This window comes from Leucoraja erinacea, chromosome 17, assembly GCF_028641065.1.
Source record: "Leucoraja erinacea ecotype New England chromosome 17, Leri_hhj_1, whole genome shotgun sequence".
Lineage (NCBI taxonomy): Eukaryota > Metazoa > Chordata > Chondrichthyes > Rajiformes > Rajidae > Leucoraja > Leucoraja erinaceus.
In genome coordinates, this window is record NC_073393.1 from 16,498,651 (window position 1) to 16,511,595 (window position 12,945).

General features: G+C 42.5%; 1 protein-coding gene across 3 annotated transcripts in view; it reads left to right on the plus strand.

Moving 5' to 3' along the window:
* Positions 1–1,548: 1,548 nt before the first annotated feature.
* LOC129705212 (anillin-like) overlaps positions 1,549–12,945 on the plus strand; it is a 48,052-nt gene continuing 36,655 nt past the window's right edge. For all 3 annotated transcript variants that reach the window (XM_055648680.1, XM_055648681.1, XM_055648682.1), the window contains exons 1-6: positions 1,549–1,647; positions 3,798–3,918; positions 6,665–6,865; positions 7,010–7,119; positions 8,295–8,361; positions 11,506–11,684. In XM_055648680.1, the coding sequence (XP_055504655.1) occupies positions 3,828–3,918; positions 6,665–6,865; positions 7,010–7,119; positions 8,295–8,361; positions 11,506–11,684 (648 nt within the window). In that variant the 5' untranslated portion in view covers positions 1,549–1,647; positions 3,798–3,827. The remainder of the gene's footprint in view (positions 1,648–3,797; positions 3,919–6,664; positions 6,866–7,009; positions 7,120–8,294; positions 8,362–11,505; positions 11,685–12,945) is intronic.

Below are 12,945 nucleotides of genomic sequence, written 5' to 3' on the forward strand. Positions count from 1 at the left end.
GAAGTCGCTGCCTCAAAAAGGCAGCCAACATCATCAAAGACCCACACCATCCTGGCCACACACCCATTTCACCAATGCCATCGGGAAGAAGGTACAGGAGCCTGAAAACTAACGTCCAGGTTCAGGAACAGCTTCTTCCCTACAGCCACCAGGCTATTAAACACAATAACATATAAGCTCTGAATTGCAACATAATATTATTATTATTGCACAATATTTGTTATTTATTCAGTAAGTGTGCATGTGTTTACACACACTGAACTTTTTTTTTCCCTTTTCCCGTTATGCACTGTGTTTACATATTCTGTTGTGCTGCAGCAAGTAGGGATTTCATTGTCCTATCTGGGACAGACTCTTGACTTGACTCTCTTGAGGATCACCCTTCTGGCCAAATACGTGTTTTGTTTGGTTTCTCAACTCTGGAGACCACATAATGAGCACTGAATAAATTAGAAGTGAATTGCTACTTCGTCTACGAATCCTTGGGTCCCTGGATGGTGGGCGGGAGGTTAAAATTAAGGCTCATGGGGAGCAGCACATAAAAGCTCAGAGAATTTAGCAGAATATAATACAACTAGGACTCTATAACAAAACAGAATTTGTGTATATTATAATACAACAAAACGGGAAGCATGTGCTTGTTGTCAGTGTTGGCTCTGTGGTCAGATGAGTCCATCTGTGCTGCATGACTCTAGTATTAATCACCCTATAATATTAAAATAAGAGGGGCAAAGTGGGTGCCTGGAATGAAAGACTGCATTCGCCCTATCTATTCCCCTCGTAATCTTGCACACGTCTATAATCAGCCTCCAGCGATCTAAGGAATACAGTACTAGTCTGCCTAACCTCTCCCCACAGCTCAAGCCTTCAAATCCTGGCAACATCATTATAAATCTTCTCTGCACTCTTTCCAGTTTAACAACATGCTTCTTATGGCATATAGAAGTAAAGAACTGCAGATGCTGATTAATATATAAAAGGGCACGAAGTGCTGGTGAAATTCAGCAGGTTATGCAGCTTCTCTGGAGAACATGGAAAGGATGGAGATGTCTCAGATAGAGTCTCGAACCACAGCATCATTTATCCATGTTCTCCAGATGGTCGATTATCCTTTGCATTCATTTCCAGCTGCCTGATATTTGCTGTAAACGACTAGTTTCATAATTTAACTTGGGAGTATTTGAATTTCAAAAGAATGAATCCCTTTCTCTAGCAATTAATTATAAACACATTAAATCACCAGAACAAGTAATCTAAATTTAAAAAGTATGGTATTCTCAACCTTCTGAATTTTGTAGTCGGCAGGGCAGTACTCTGCATATCGCCAACTTGGACAATTTAACATTTTTATCAAGCCACCGTGACTGCCCCTCAGATCAACCATAGCGTTAAAAATGGATAAAACATAAAGGTCATTCACTTTTCCAGATATAAACGTGTGTGAGCTCAATCCCGTTTCCGATAGACGAATGGCAGATTGGCAGGATCATACCGCCCTCCCACCGGTAGGGACGCGCTGCCAAGGAGGCCACCGCCCACGTGGCTGTTTCCTTGTCTGGCTAAACACTGAGCGACTGTTTGTTGATGCGCATGCGCGGGAAAGGGCGCCGGAATTTGAACAAGAGGAGCGGCGGTTGATGTGTGCGAGTGAGTGGAGCAGCCGAAGGACCGGGAATAGGGAGACGGTGCGGGGGGGACCGGGAATAAGGAGACGGTGCGGGGGGGACCGGGAATAAGGAGGCGGTGTGAGGGGGACCGGGAATAAGGAGAGGGGGACGGGAATAAGCGGGCGGGGGGGACCGGGAATAAGGCGGTGTGAGGGGGGGACCGGCAATAAGGAGGTGGTGCGGGGGGACCGAGAATAAGGTGGTGTGAGGGGGACCGGGAATAAGGAGGCGCAGCTCACGGTGCGGGGGGAGGGGGACCGGGACCGGGAATAAGATCTTGTCACCGCGCAGGGTGCGGACGGGTCGGTTGTTGGTTGCAGACTGAGTGCATTCTGGTGGAGCATTCGTGCCGAACGCTGGAGCTCCCTCGGCCTCTGTCGCTTCTACCACAACACTTCTACCCAAATATACTAGAGGAGCTCTATCTTTGCTTCTTCCTGGAGGCGGTCCGGGTGAAGGGCCCCCTTTCACGTGTAATCTGTGACAGCACAATTGGCTGCCGATTGGCGATGTATGTTTAATTGAGGGGTGCTCCAGTAAACTCAAGGCGCGTTTGCAGGCGAACTCTTTCCCCGCATGAGCTTCATGTAACCGCGGTGCGTATACGGAGGAATATCGCCCCGTGGCCGCCCAGCTCAGGAATGCATGCGGGACCAGCAATGTGCCAAACACCATGGGCTCGCCCATCATTCGCGTCAAACTTGGCAGCTTTCACCCACCGGCCACAGGGTGGGGTGGGGGCGTGGTGGAGGCTGATCAATCCCACTGTTTTCATTCGCATTAAACGTGATAAATGCGGCCACCTCGGGCCGTGGGTCCTGATGAGCAAGTTGGCCGCATTCAAGTCACTCTTCCGCTCCTGGACTCCCGCTGCCAGCCTTCTACCCTCTCATTTATTTCCCACTGGTTCCGTAATATTAACTGTTCACTCTTCCCCTTGCCCACTCCAATCTTGCCCCTCTGCTCACTCAATAACAATCCCTATATTGTCGCCAAATCTGTTGAAAAGGTTGTTGTTGTTGTCTGCAAGATAACCTCTATCATGCTGAGGCCAGGCATCAACTATTGGACACCTACGATAGTCCTCTACCTACTCCTCGACCATGCCTTTGATAAACTCCAGGACACCACCTCCCAGAGCATCTCCAATCTTATTGTCCCTGATCTCCCATGCATAACATCTAATCGTGTATTTCCCCAATACTGCAGTGTCTGTTACTATCTCCATCCAAAGCTCACAAGTAGATCTGCCTTGGTATATTGTTTCTGCCTCCTGCTGCTGAACTGAAGGGTTTCGGCCCGAAACGTTGCCTATTTCCTTCGCTCCATAGATGCTGCTGCACCCGCTGAGTTTCTCCAGCTTTTTTTTGTGTACCTTCCTCTTCAAATATCTTGATTCTATCTTGTTCCTCCTCACTTCACTCCCCTTCTCTCCTTATGTTTTGGCTCCTTTTCACCTCTGGCCTTTGCTACTTACACCATCCACTGGCCAATAGAACCCTCGCCTGTATCCATCTTATCATTTACCAGGATTTGTCCTTGCTGAGGGAGTTTACCACTATTTTGTCAGCCCCAAACTTTGCTGTAATGTTCTTTCCAACACATTCAGCACAACTTAACTTGTATTTTAAGTGGGGCAACACAAAATCTCCTGTTGATTATGATGTTGGATTTGTGCATTTTTGTGGGTAATGGGATTGGTAGAGGCTTCTTGATATCTTAGATATGTCTTCCTAGTAAGAGAAAAAATGAAGTGGTTGCCCATCTCGTCAGTCTGTCATTGGTTGACAAGAAACATTTTGAGAGCCAACAAGTAAACGGATGAATGGATGGGTCTCGAAGTGAACAGCCATATTATTGCAAAATGTCTCATCACCAAAACGTTAAAGCAAGATGTTGTTCAGCAATTAATTGACTTTCTGTTAGATCCAGATGAAATCTTGCTCGAACGTTTTGACGATGAGACATTCTGCAATGACATAGCCGTTCACAGCTGAGTAGTATGGAATTTGTTGATAATTTGTCTTTTTGGGCGTATGACAGAACTTTGCTTATGCATCTCATTTTGAAAATTGTAGATGTGATAGCAAGTTGCATTATTATTTGGGCCTTTCTACTCTTGCTTTGCAGACAACATTGTACTTAAAGTGATATAAAAACATGTCATCTCTTTGCACTGTGGAGTCGATGTTGCGCAGCCCTTTGAAGCGCTTGAGGCAGCCTTCCACAGACAATGAAGGAAATGAGGGAGGTGAGTTACACTGGTTAAACTGCAAGCAATTCTACTCAAAAGGTTTTCCCACACTGCCTTTGTGGTACAAAAATAGAGTGGTCACATTCTACTGATCTGTGTAGTTTTTCATTTTCCATTGAGGTATTATGTTGATTACAAACCAGAAACTAACTTGGCTGTTGCCTACTAGGCATGGTCATTTTACCACATCCTTTTAAACTATTGAAATTGTAAATGACTAGAAGATTAGTGAAATTCATTAACAACCTGAGGTGCTTCTTCAAATTATCTTTAATTTCTTTCCAAACTACTTTCCATGGTTTCTTAAAATTTGCTTATTAACTTGCATTGATTCCCCTGCCTTTGTACTTGATCTTACTCCAACCTCTCTTATTTTCCTATTTACAAACTTGTTTTTAGTCCCAGCATGGAAAAATTGAAAAATCTATCACTCCCTTTTAAGAACATTTTAAGCCATGTGTTGCATTTGAACTGGAAGATAAAAAATAGACATCTCCATACCTGAAGTAGCCCTTGCTTTCCCTCTCTCTCCATCCCCTCCCCCTCCCCAGTTCTCTTACTACTCTTACTGTCCCCAGCTACATTTTATCTCTGTACCGCCCATTCCCCTGACATCAGTCTGAAAAAGGGTCTCGACCCGAAATGTCACCCATTCCTCTCCAGAATTTTGTGTCTACATGCCTCCCTATAGGTATGGGTCCCTATACCTTCTCCCTTGCCTCCTACCAGGGATCCCAGCAATCCTTTCAAGTGAGACGGGTTTATGTGCACCTCCACTGACCTCATCTACCGCATCCGATCCAACCCTTTAGTTTTTTTTTACAGTTTCTTGTTTCTCTAAAAATACATGTTGCTCTAAGGCAACTTTATCATCATTGCTTTGTGCTTGTTATTAGTTATGTCTCCAAGAAGCAGATACCTTTTATTGGAAAAAAATCTTTCTTGTGGGAAAGACATTTGTGAAATTTCATTTTGTAAAAGTGAGTTCTAAGTGAAGAGCTCTGTTGGCATGAGCTTATTTCAAGAACCCTATGTTTTTAGCGCTTTTGTAATGTGGCAACTTATTTAAAGACCTGAAAATCTCTTCGACTAGCAAACCCTCTGAATGTAAAATAAATAGAGGTAGAGGCCAAAATATGTTTATTCTTTTTTTTGAAGGTGTCAAAACAATGGTTTAAGAAGGTAGACACAAAAAAGAAGGGGTACTCTGTCCTTGTAACGGATGGGGGAGCAGTGGGATATCGAGCAGGCCCTAGCGAGAGCCTCGTCTATAATGGAAGGGGGAAACCCCCATTTCCTAAAGAATGAGGACATCTCCGATTCATTAGGGAACGGGGGTTTCCCCCCCTTCCATTAAAGATGAAGCTCTCACTAGGGTCTCCTCAATATCCCACAGCTCTTCCACTCTTGCTCTCTCTACCCCCCCCCCCCCCCCCCCATCCGTAATAAGGACAGAGTCGCCCTTATCCTCACCTTCCACCCCATCAGCCGCTACACACAGCATATAATCCTCCAACATTTTCGCCACCTCCAACGGGATTCCACGACTGGCTACATCTTCCCATCTCCACCCCTTTCATGTTCTTTGCCCTGCAACCGCAGGAGATGCAGCACCTGTCCCTTTACCTCCCCCCCCCCCCCCCCCCCCCCCCCCCCCCCCGACTCCATCCAAGGACCCCAACAGTCTTTTCAGGTGAGGCAGAGGTTCACTTGCACCTCCTGCAACCTCATCTACTGTATGCGCTGTTCCATGCGTCAACTCGTGCATATCAGCGGGACCAAGCACTGGCTCGGTAATTGTTTCGCTGAACTCCTCCACTCAGTCTGCCTTAACCAACCTGATCTCCTGGTTGCTCAGCACTTGATCTCCCTGTTGCTCAGCACTTTAACTCCCCCATCCATTCCCAATCTGATCTTTCTGTCCTGGGCCTCCTCCATTGTCAGAGTGAGGCCCAGCACAAATTGGAGGAACTGCACCTCGTAGTTCGCTTGGGTAGTTTACACCCCAGCGGTTTGAACATTAATTTCTATGACTTCAAATAGCCCTTGCTCTCCCTCTATCTCCATCCCCTTTCCCTTCCCAGTTCTCTCACCAGCCTCACTGACTCCGACTACATTCTATCTCTGAAGAAATGTTTCGACGCAAAACATCACTCATTCCTTCTCTCCAGAGATGCTGCCTGCCCCGCTGAGTTACTCCAGCATTCTATATCTACATTCTATCTTTGTGCCGCCCACTCCCCTGACATCAGTCTGAAGAAGGGTCTCGACCTGAAATGTCACCTATTTCTTCTCTCCAGAGATTCTGCCTGTCCTGCTATTCCAGTCTGCCTATTTGTCACGTTTAAACCAACATCTGCAGTTCTTTCCTACAGTAATGGTTTAAGAAGAACGGAATACAAAATCAAAACTTTGATGCTATTCTTAAAAACATCTGTAGAATTAAGCATTACTGGGCACCACACACTTCAGTTCATTTCAGTGGTGCAGTTTTCTTGAAACTAGAGTCTGGGGTTGTTCTTACTGAGCAGGGGCAGTTGTGCGGATGTTTTTCAGAAGGTTTTGTTTTTGAGAGGAAATGAATATAGCAACAGGGATGTTGATAACCAGAGATTATGTGTAGTGTAAGATAACTGGCGAAAGCGGCTGGGTGAGGGAGAAGGGATTCCAGCGTGTTTTATTTGATTTTTAAATGGAATTGTTTATTTTAAACCCATATTGTACACCACCTTACTCCTTCCAGCATCGTCTCTAGATTCTCTAAAGAGTCAAACGCCTTTGTCCTTGGATGAAGAGATGGAAAACATTAATCCTGTGGAATCTCATATGTCATCAAAGTTTAGAAACCTTGAGCATGAAGTCAAGCCAGACACTCCCATGGTTCCCTCGGTGCAATCACGGCTTCGAAGACTAGCTGAACAGAAGAAAGAATTGTGTTCTGATGGTATGTGTTGTGCCTTACTTTGAAACAGGATATCTTTGTAAGTTAGGAAGCTAGCTATATCATGTTTATAAATATCATTGTATAAGCAACAGTGGCACAGCTATTGTAAGAAGATGATTGTAATGACATACACCATCTATTTAGATCTTCTCTCCAATGCACGGTTACCTTCAGACACAAAATATGGAATGGCTTCTCCAGCAGAAATGATCAACGCCTGGAAGAATGATCTCATCAGACCAGCTATTAAGAAGGTAATTCAATTGGTCCTTGAATCGTGGCGATCTACTGAAAATAACTGTTGTTTTTGGAATACGAGGCTGTCAAGAAGTCTGGTAGAAACATTTGAAATCATGAAAGGAATAAGCAGTTGAACTGTTCTCATCAACATAGGTGTTAAGAGCTTGGAGATACAAAGTGGATGTTCCTGCGCTGTTCTATGTGATTGGTGATAGAATCAAAATGACAGTGATTAGCGTGTGGAATACAATGCCAGGATTATTTGTGGAGGCCGCTTCAATTGTTTAAAAGAGAAAGCTGTATAAATATCAGAATGTAAAGAATTTAAAGCTGCAGTGTAACTGCTGGCAGAAACTGAATGGGCCATAATACTGTAACCATGTATTTCTATCAATCAATTGCCCTTGTCAATAACCTAAATGATAATACCATGCCCTTAATTTGGTTTTCGTCACAAGATATTCTTCTGTCACCCGCACTGGCTGCATCATGGATATTCTTGCCATATTACCTTGCTACTCTTCTCCCTTCTCTGACCATCATGTCTTGCTACAATCTGGCCATGACATTTTTAAATTGTCTTCTATTTCCGAATTCATCCCAACCCTCCAATTTCCATCTCCAAACTAGCCCTTGCTAATCTGCATTCTCCAGTTCTGGTCACTTGACTGTCCTTCTGTTTATTTTAACTGAATCCATCATTAGCAACTGTCTTCAGCTGCAAATGCCTGAAATTCTGGGATCTCTTCAACCTTCTACCCTACTGCACCAAACAATCATTTTAAACAGTTTAATATCTCTGCCTCTTAAATTATCTTTTCAAGCTTTTAGTGACCTGTTTTGTGTAGTACCCAGATTTTAAGATTCTTTCAGGTACCCGAGGACGAATTGTTACAATAAAAGCACTAACAATACAAATGGTGCAATCTGCAGTTTGTACATTAGCAACAAAGCAAATTAATCCCTTGCATATGAACCTTGAGGAATTAAAACTATTTATTGGGATCGGGCAAGTCCCCCAGGCTTGTACACCTGGGATTGCTTTGTGATGCTTCTCGAGGAATGTTGTTGTACTTCTTACAAATCAATTAACTTTTGAGCTACATACCCGTTAGCATCCCTATTTGTTGCAAAATTCCAAATGAACCACATTAAATATTTAGATTTTAACACTCTTTTGTGGAAACAGGCCAGAAAAGAGACTACAGATCAAACCGTCATGCCTTCTATGGATGTGAAAACTTCATTAATCTCAAGTAAGTGTGCTCTGCTTGACTTATTGTCTTACTATTATGATATTTTGTAAACATATAGATTGATTACTGGTTTGCATAACCTCTAGTCGTTCTATAAATATGACCCTGAATTGTGGTTGTACAATTTAATATTACCCCCACTCTGCTGTGCCTGTCTTCAGCCTCTAATACTAATCCATCAATTCCTTAATGGAAGTGCCCTTCATTTTATGATATGGCCCAATACTAAATTCATAATCCAGAAGGTTGTGCTTTAAAAAAAAAAAAAGTTTTATTTATTCATTATTTATTTTATGTTACTTGATTGTAAGGAAAATCAATTTTGTTGTCTCTTATGAGATAATAACAATAAATTGAATACAATCCAATCCAATGAATTCAGGTGAGCGTCCATTCAAGCCTTATCTTGTCTTTCTAGCATTTCTTTTCTCTATTGGATTTTATTTCCAAGCCAAATATTATTTCAATAGATGTGGCCTCTAATTACTTAGCCTTTGCCATTCTTAGCTAGCTGGTGCATACCACCTGCCACTTTAGTTATTCAATCTTTTCTTGCTGTTCACTATCACTGTCATTCTTTAGGATTTCCCACACCCTGGCCTCCCCTGTTTCTCTACAACTTTAAAAGCTCCTTATTATTCGTGAATCGCCAATCTTTCCCAGCTCTGAAATGTTGCTAACTTGAACAATTAGTTTTGTGTTCAAGGATAATGCCAGATCTCTGTTTCAACCAGTTATTTTTATATTGGACATCAGGCGCACTGTCACATCCTCGTGGAGAATGGGGAGTCTGGTTTCTGGCTCAAGTTGGAGACAGAAGACCAATTTGTAGCTGTATAGTCCTTGCTATATGGTGATACAGTGCATTCAGAAAGTATTCAGACCCCTTCACTTTTTCCACATTTTGTTACGTTACATTACAGCCTTATTCTAAAATGGATTAAACTTTTTTTAATCATCAATCTATGGACAATACCCCATAATAAAAAAAGTGAAAACCGGTGTCTAGAAATTTTTGCAAAGTAATTGAAAAGAAATAACAAATATCACATTTATGTAAGTATTCAGACACTTTACTAAGTACTTTGTTGAAGGACCTTTGGCAGCGATTACAGCCTCAAGTCATCTTGAGTATGACACTACAAGCTTGGCACACCTGTATTTGGGTAATTTCTGTCATTCTTCTCTGCAAATTCCCTCAAGCTCTGTCAGGTTGGATGGGGAGCATCGATGCACAGCTATTTTCAGGTCCCTCCAGAGATGTTCGATCGGGTTCAAGTCCGGGCTCTGGCTGGGCCACTCAAAAGACATTTCCAGACTTGTCACTTAGCCACTACTGCGTTGTCTTGGCTGTGTGCTTAGGGTCGTTATCCTGTTGGCAGGTGAACCTCCGCCCCAGTCTGAGGTCCAGAACGCTCTGGAGCAGGTTTTCATCAAGGATCTCTCTGTACTTTGCTCCGTTCATCTTTCCCTCTATCCTGACTAGTCTCCCAGTTCCTGCCGCTGAAAAACATCCCCAGGGCATGATGCTGCCACCACCATGCTTCACCGTAGGTATGGTATTGGCCAGGTTTACAGGTGCCTGGTTTACAGCCATGATCATATTGAATGGCAGTGCAGGCTCGAAGGGCTGAATGGCCTACTCCTGCTTCTCTATGTTAGACCAAAGAGTTCAATCGTGGTTTCATCAGACCAGAGAATCTTGTTTCTCATGTTCTGAGAGTCCTTTAAGTGCCTTTTGGCAAACTCCAAGCGGGCTGTCATGTGCCTCTTACTGAGGAGTGGCTTCCGTCCGGCCGCTCTACCATAAAGGCTGGATTGGTGGAGTGCTACAGACAATATCTATGTCCTCGTCTGCTTTACTCTCTGTAAAAGTGTACAGAGATATGAAGTCCTGGCCAAAATGTATCCCCTGACCAATCTTAAGAAACTAGCTATTGATCTTGCTTTGGGCATGATATTGCATGTATATACATCTATAATGTGATTTTGTTAAATAAGTAAGTTTATTGGCCAAGTATTCACATACAAGGAATTTGCCTTGGTGCTCCACCCACAACTAACAACGTGTCATACAGTGACAGTTACAAATGGCTCAGAAAACACTAAACATTAATAATAATAAAACATTAATTGTTGTTGCTCTACTCAACAGCCAAAAATCTGTAGCCTGCCTTTGATCTGGTATTTTGTTGGTTCACATGCTTGATCAATGGTGTTTTATCAATTCAATTCAATTCAACTTTAATGTCATCACACAAATACAAGTATGAGTACAACGAGATGCAAAACTGCATTTTGTTGTACTCGTACTTGTATTTGTGCGATGACATTAAAGTTGAATTGAATTGAATTGATAAAACACCATTGATCAAGCATGTGAACCAACAAAATACCAGATCAAAGGCAGGCTACAGATTTTTGGCTGTTGAGTAGAGCAACTACTCGTGGATGAAAGCTATTTTTATGTCTGGCTGTGGCAGCTTTGACAGTCCGGAGTCGCCTTCCAGAGTCGAGTTCCAGAGGGAAGTGATTCAAAGAGTTTGTGGCCAGGGTGAGAGGGGTCAGAGATGATTTTGCCCGCTTGCTTCCTGGCCCTTGCAGTGTACCATCAATGGAGGGAAGGTTGCAGCCAATAATCTTCTCTGCTGATCGGACGATTCGCTGCAGCCTCCATGTGTCGTGCTTGGAGACTGAGCCAAACCAGACCATGATGAAGAAAGTGAGAACAGACTCTACGATGGCCGTGTACAATTCGACCATCGTTGTCTGTGGCAGATTGTGCTTCCTCAGCTGCCGCAGGAAGTACATCCTCTGTTGTGCCTTTTTGACTGTGGAGTCGATGGTAACCCCCCACTTAAGGTCCTTGGAGATTATGGTTCCCAGGAACTTAAATGCTAAGGCAATGGAGGCAATGTAAAAATATTAGCTAAGCATTTTATAGTTCTGGATTGGATACATAACTTTTAGGAGTAGCAGATGGAGATCATTTACCGGCAGTGTAGCTTGTTCTGGCTAGTTATCATTTTTTGTATACAACCCAATGAAGTTAAGCTATGAAATTAAAAAAAATACTTCCAGATCATGTGAATAAAGACCACTTTTTAATCAATTATAATCTATTCTTTCTTTATTGAAATACAGGTAGCATTGTTGTGCAAGCAGTTCGAGACAAATTTGAAGAGATGAATCATGAGAAACAGAACCAAGGACAAATGGGAAACTTCCTCAGCCCTGAAGTAACTCCAAATACCAAAGCCATTCAGGCAATGCTGTTTCAGAACTCTACTCCCAGTGCCTCTCATGTTATTCGGATAAAAAGGGTAAACTTCATATCTTGATTTATTAACACAAATGTAAACCGGCTTAATGAACCACAACTTGAATAAGTGTTTGAATTGCAGAATTCCCAAATTTGGGATTGGACCCATGAAGGAATAACTGAGGAGGTAAATAAAGGAAAGGTTAAACATGGTTATTTTTGATGGTGAAGAATTAAGCAAGGCTGAGTGATGTGAATGATAATGTGTACAATAAGACTTTAATAATCTGCTATCTGAATACTTTGAAACCCTGATGGTTTGGCATCTAGCTCACAGGAACTATGGTTCCTGCACTTGCTTTAAAGTAGGTTCCTCGGAAATTTTATTCTAATACCGAATTCCTTTTTGTACATTGTGTGTTGGGGTAATAAAAGAAACAACATCCAATAGTCCGGCATTACCAAAATCCCGAGATTGCTAAATTAACAGACTTTTCTTGCAACAAGCTAGCAGTAGCTTGCCTTTACCTGAACTTGGGAAATGCAATGTTATTGAAGCTCAAAAGAAACTATTATGGGATTGAGATGAACTGGAGTTCCGTTTTGGCGAGAACAGACAAGGTGGTAGTTGGATGACTTGCTTGCTAACTTTGAGATGGGATTGATTTGGAGTGAGCCAGACTTTGTCAAATGGAGCTGAGATGCCTGGTATTGCAAGTCTTGCTCGAAGCGATGAATGAGGGTGTTGATGAAATGATCTTAACTTTTTTTGAGGAATTGGGTGAGATTGTGGACTGCTTTGTCTTCTGACTTTTTTTAAAAAGCTGTTAATTGAGCAGGCGAAGTAAACTTGAATGGAAATTTTAACTAGAATCTTTTTGATGCAAGCCTTTTTAACTAGCAAATGAATGAGAAAATTCTAACAAAACATTGATTGAAATGAATTTAAGTTTATCAATTAAGGTAAGACTGAGTACAGTGATATCACAATTTTATGGAAAGTTGTAACTTTTATAGAAAATTGGACTAAACGTTGTGGATAAATTGAAAGGCTGACTTCAGAAGATGATAAACGTTAAAAATTTGAGGATTGTAATGGAATGACTACAACTCCAAAAAGAGTGAGCAATAACTGAAGAGCGATTGTTGGGACAAGAAAAGTTGGACAATCAATACAACTCTTCAGGATGAGACTTGCTGACTCGCCGTTTTTTTTTTTTGAGGGCATGGTGGCTATTTATGCACCAGTCCTGGAGTTGAACAGATGCATGGACAGTCGGCATGCATTGATCAGCAGATGGCACAGCAGCAGACTGACGCTG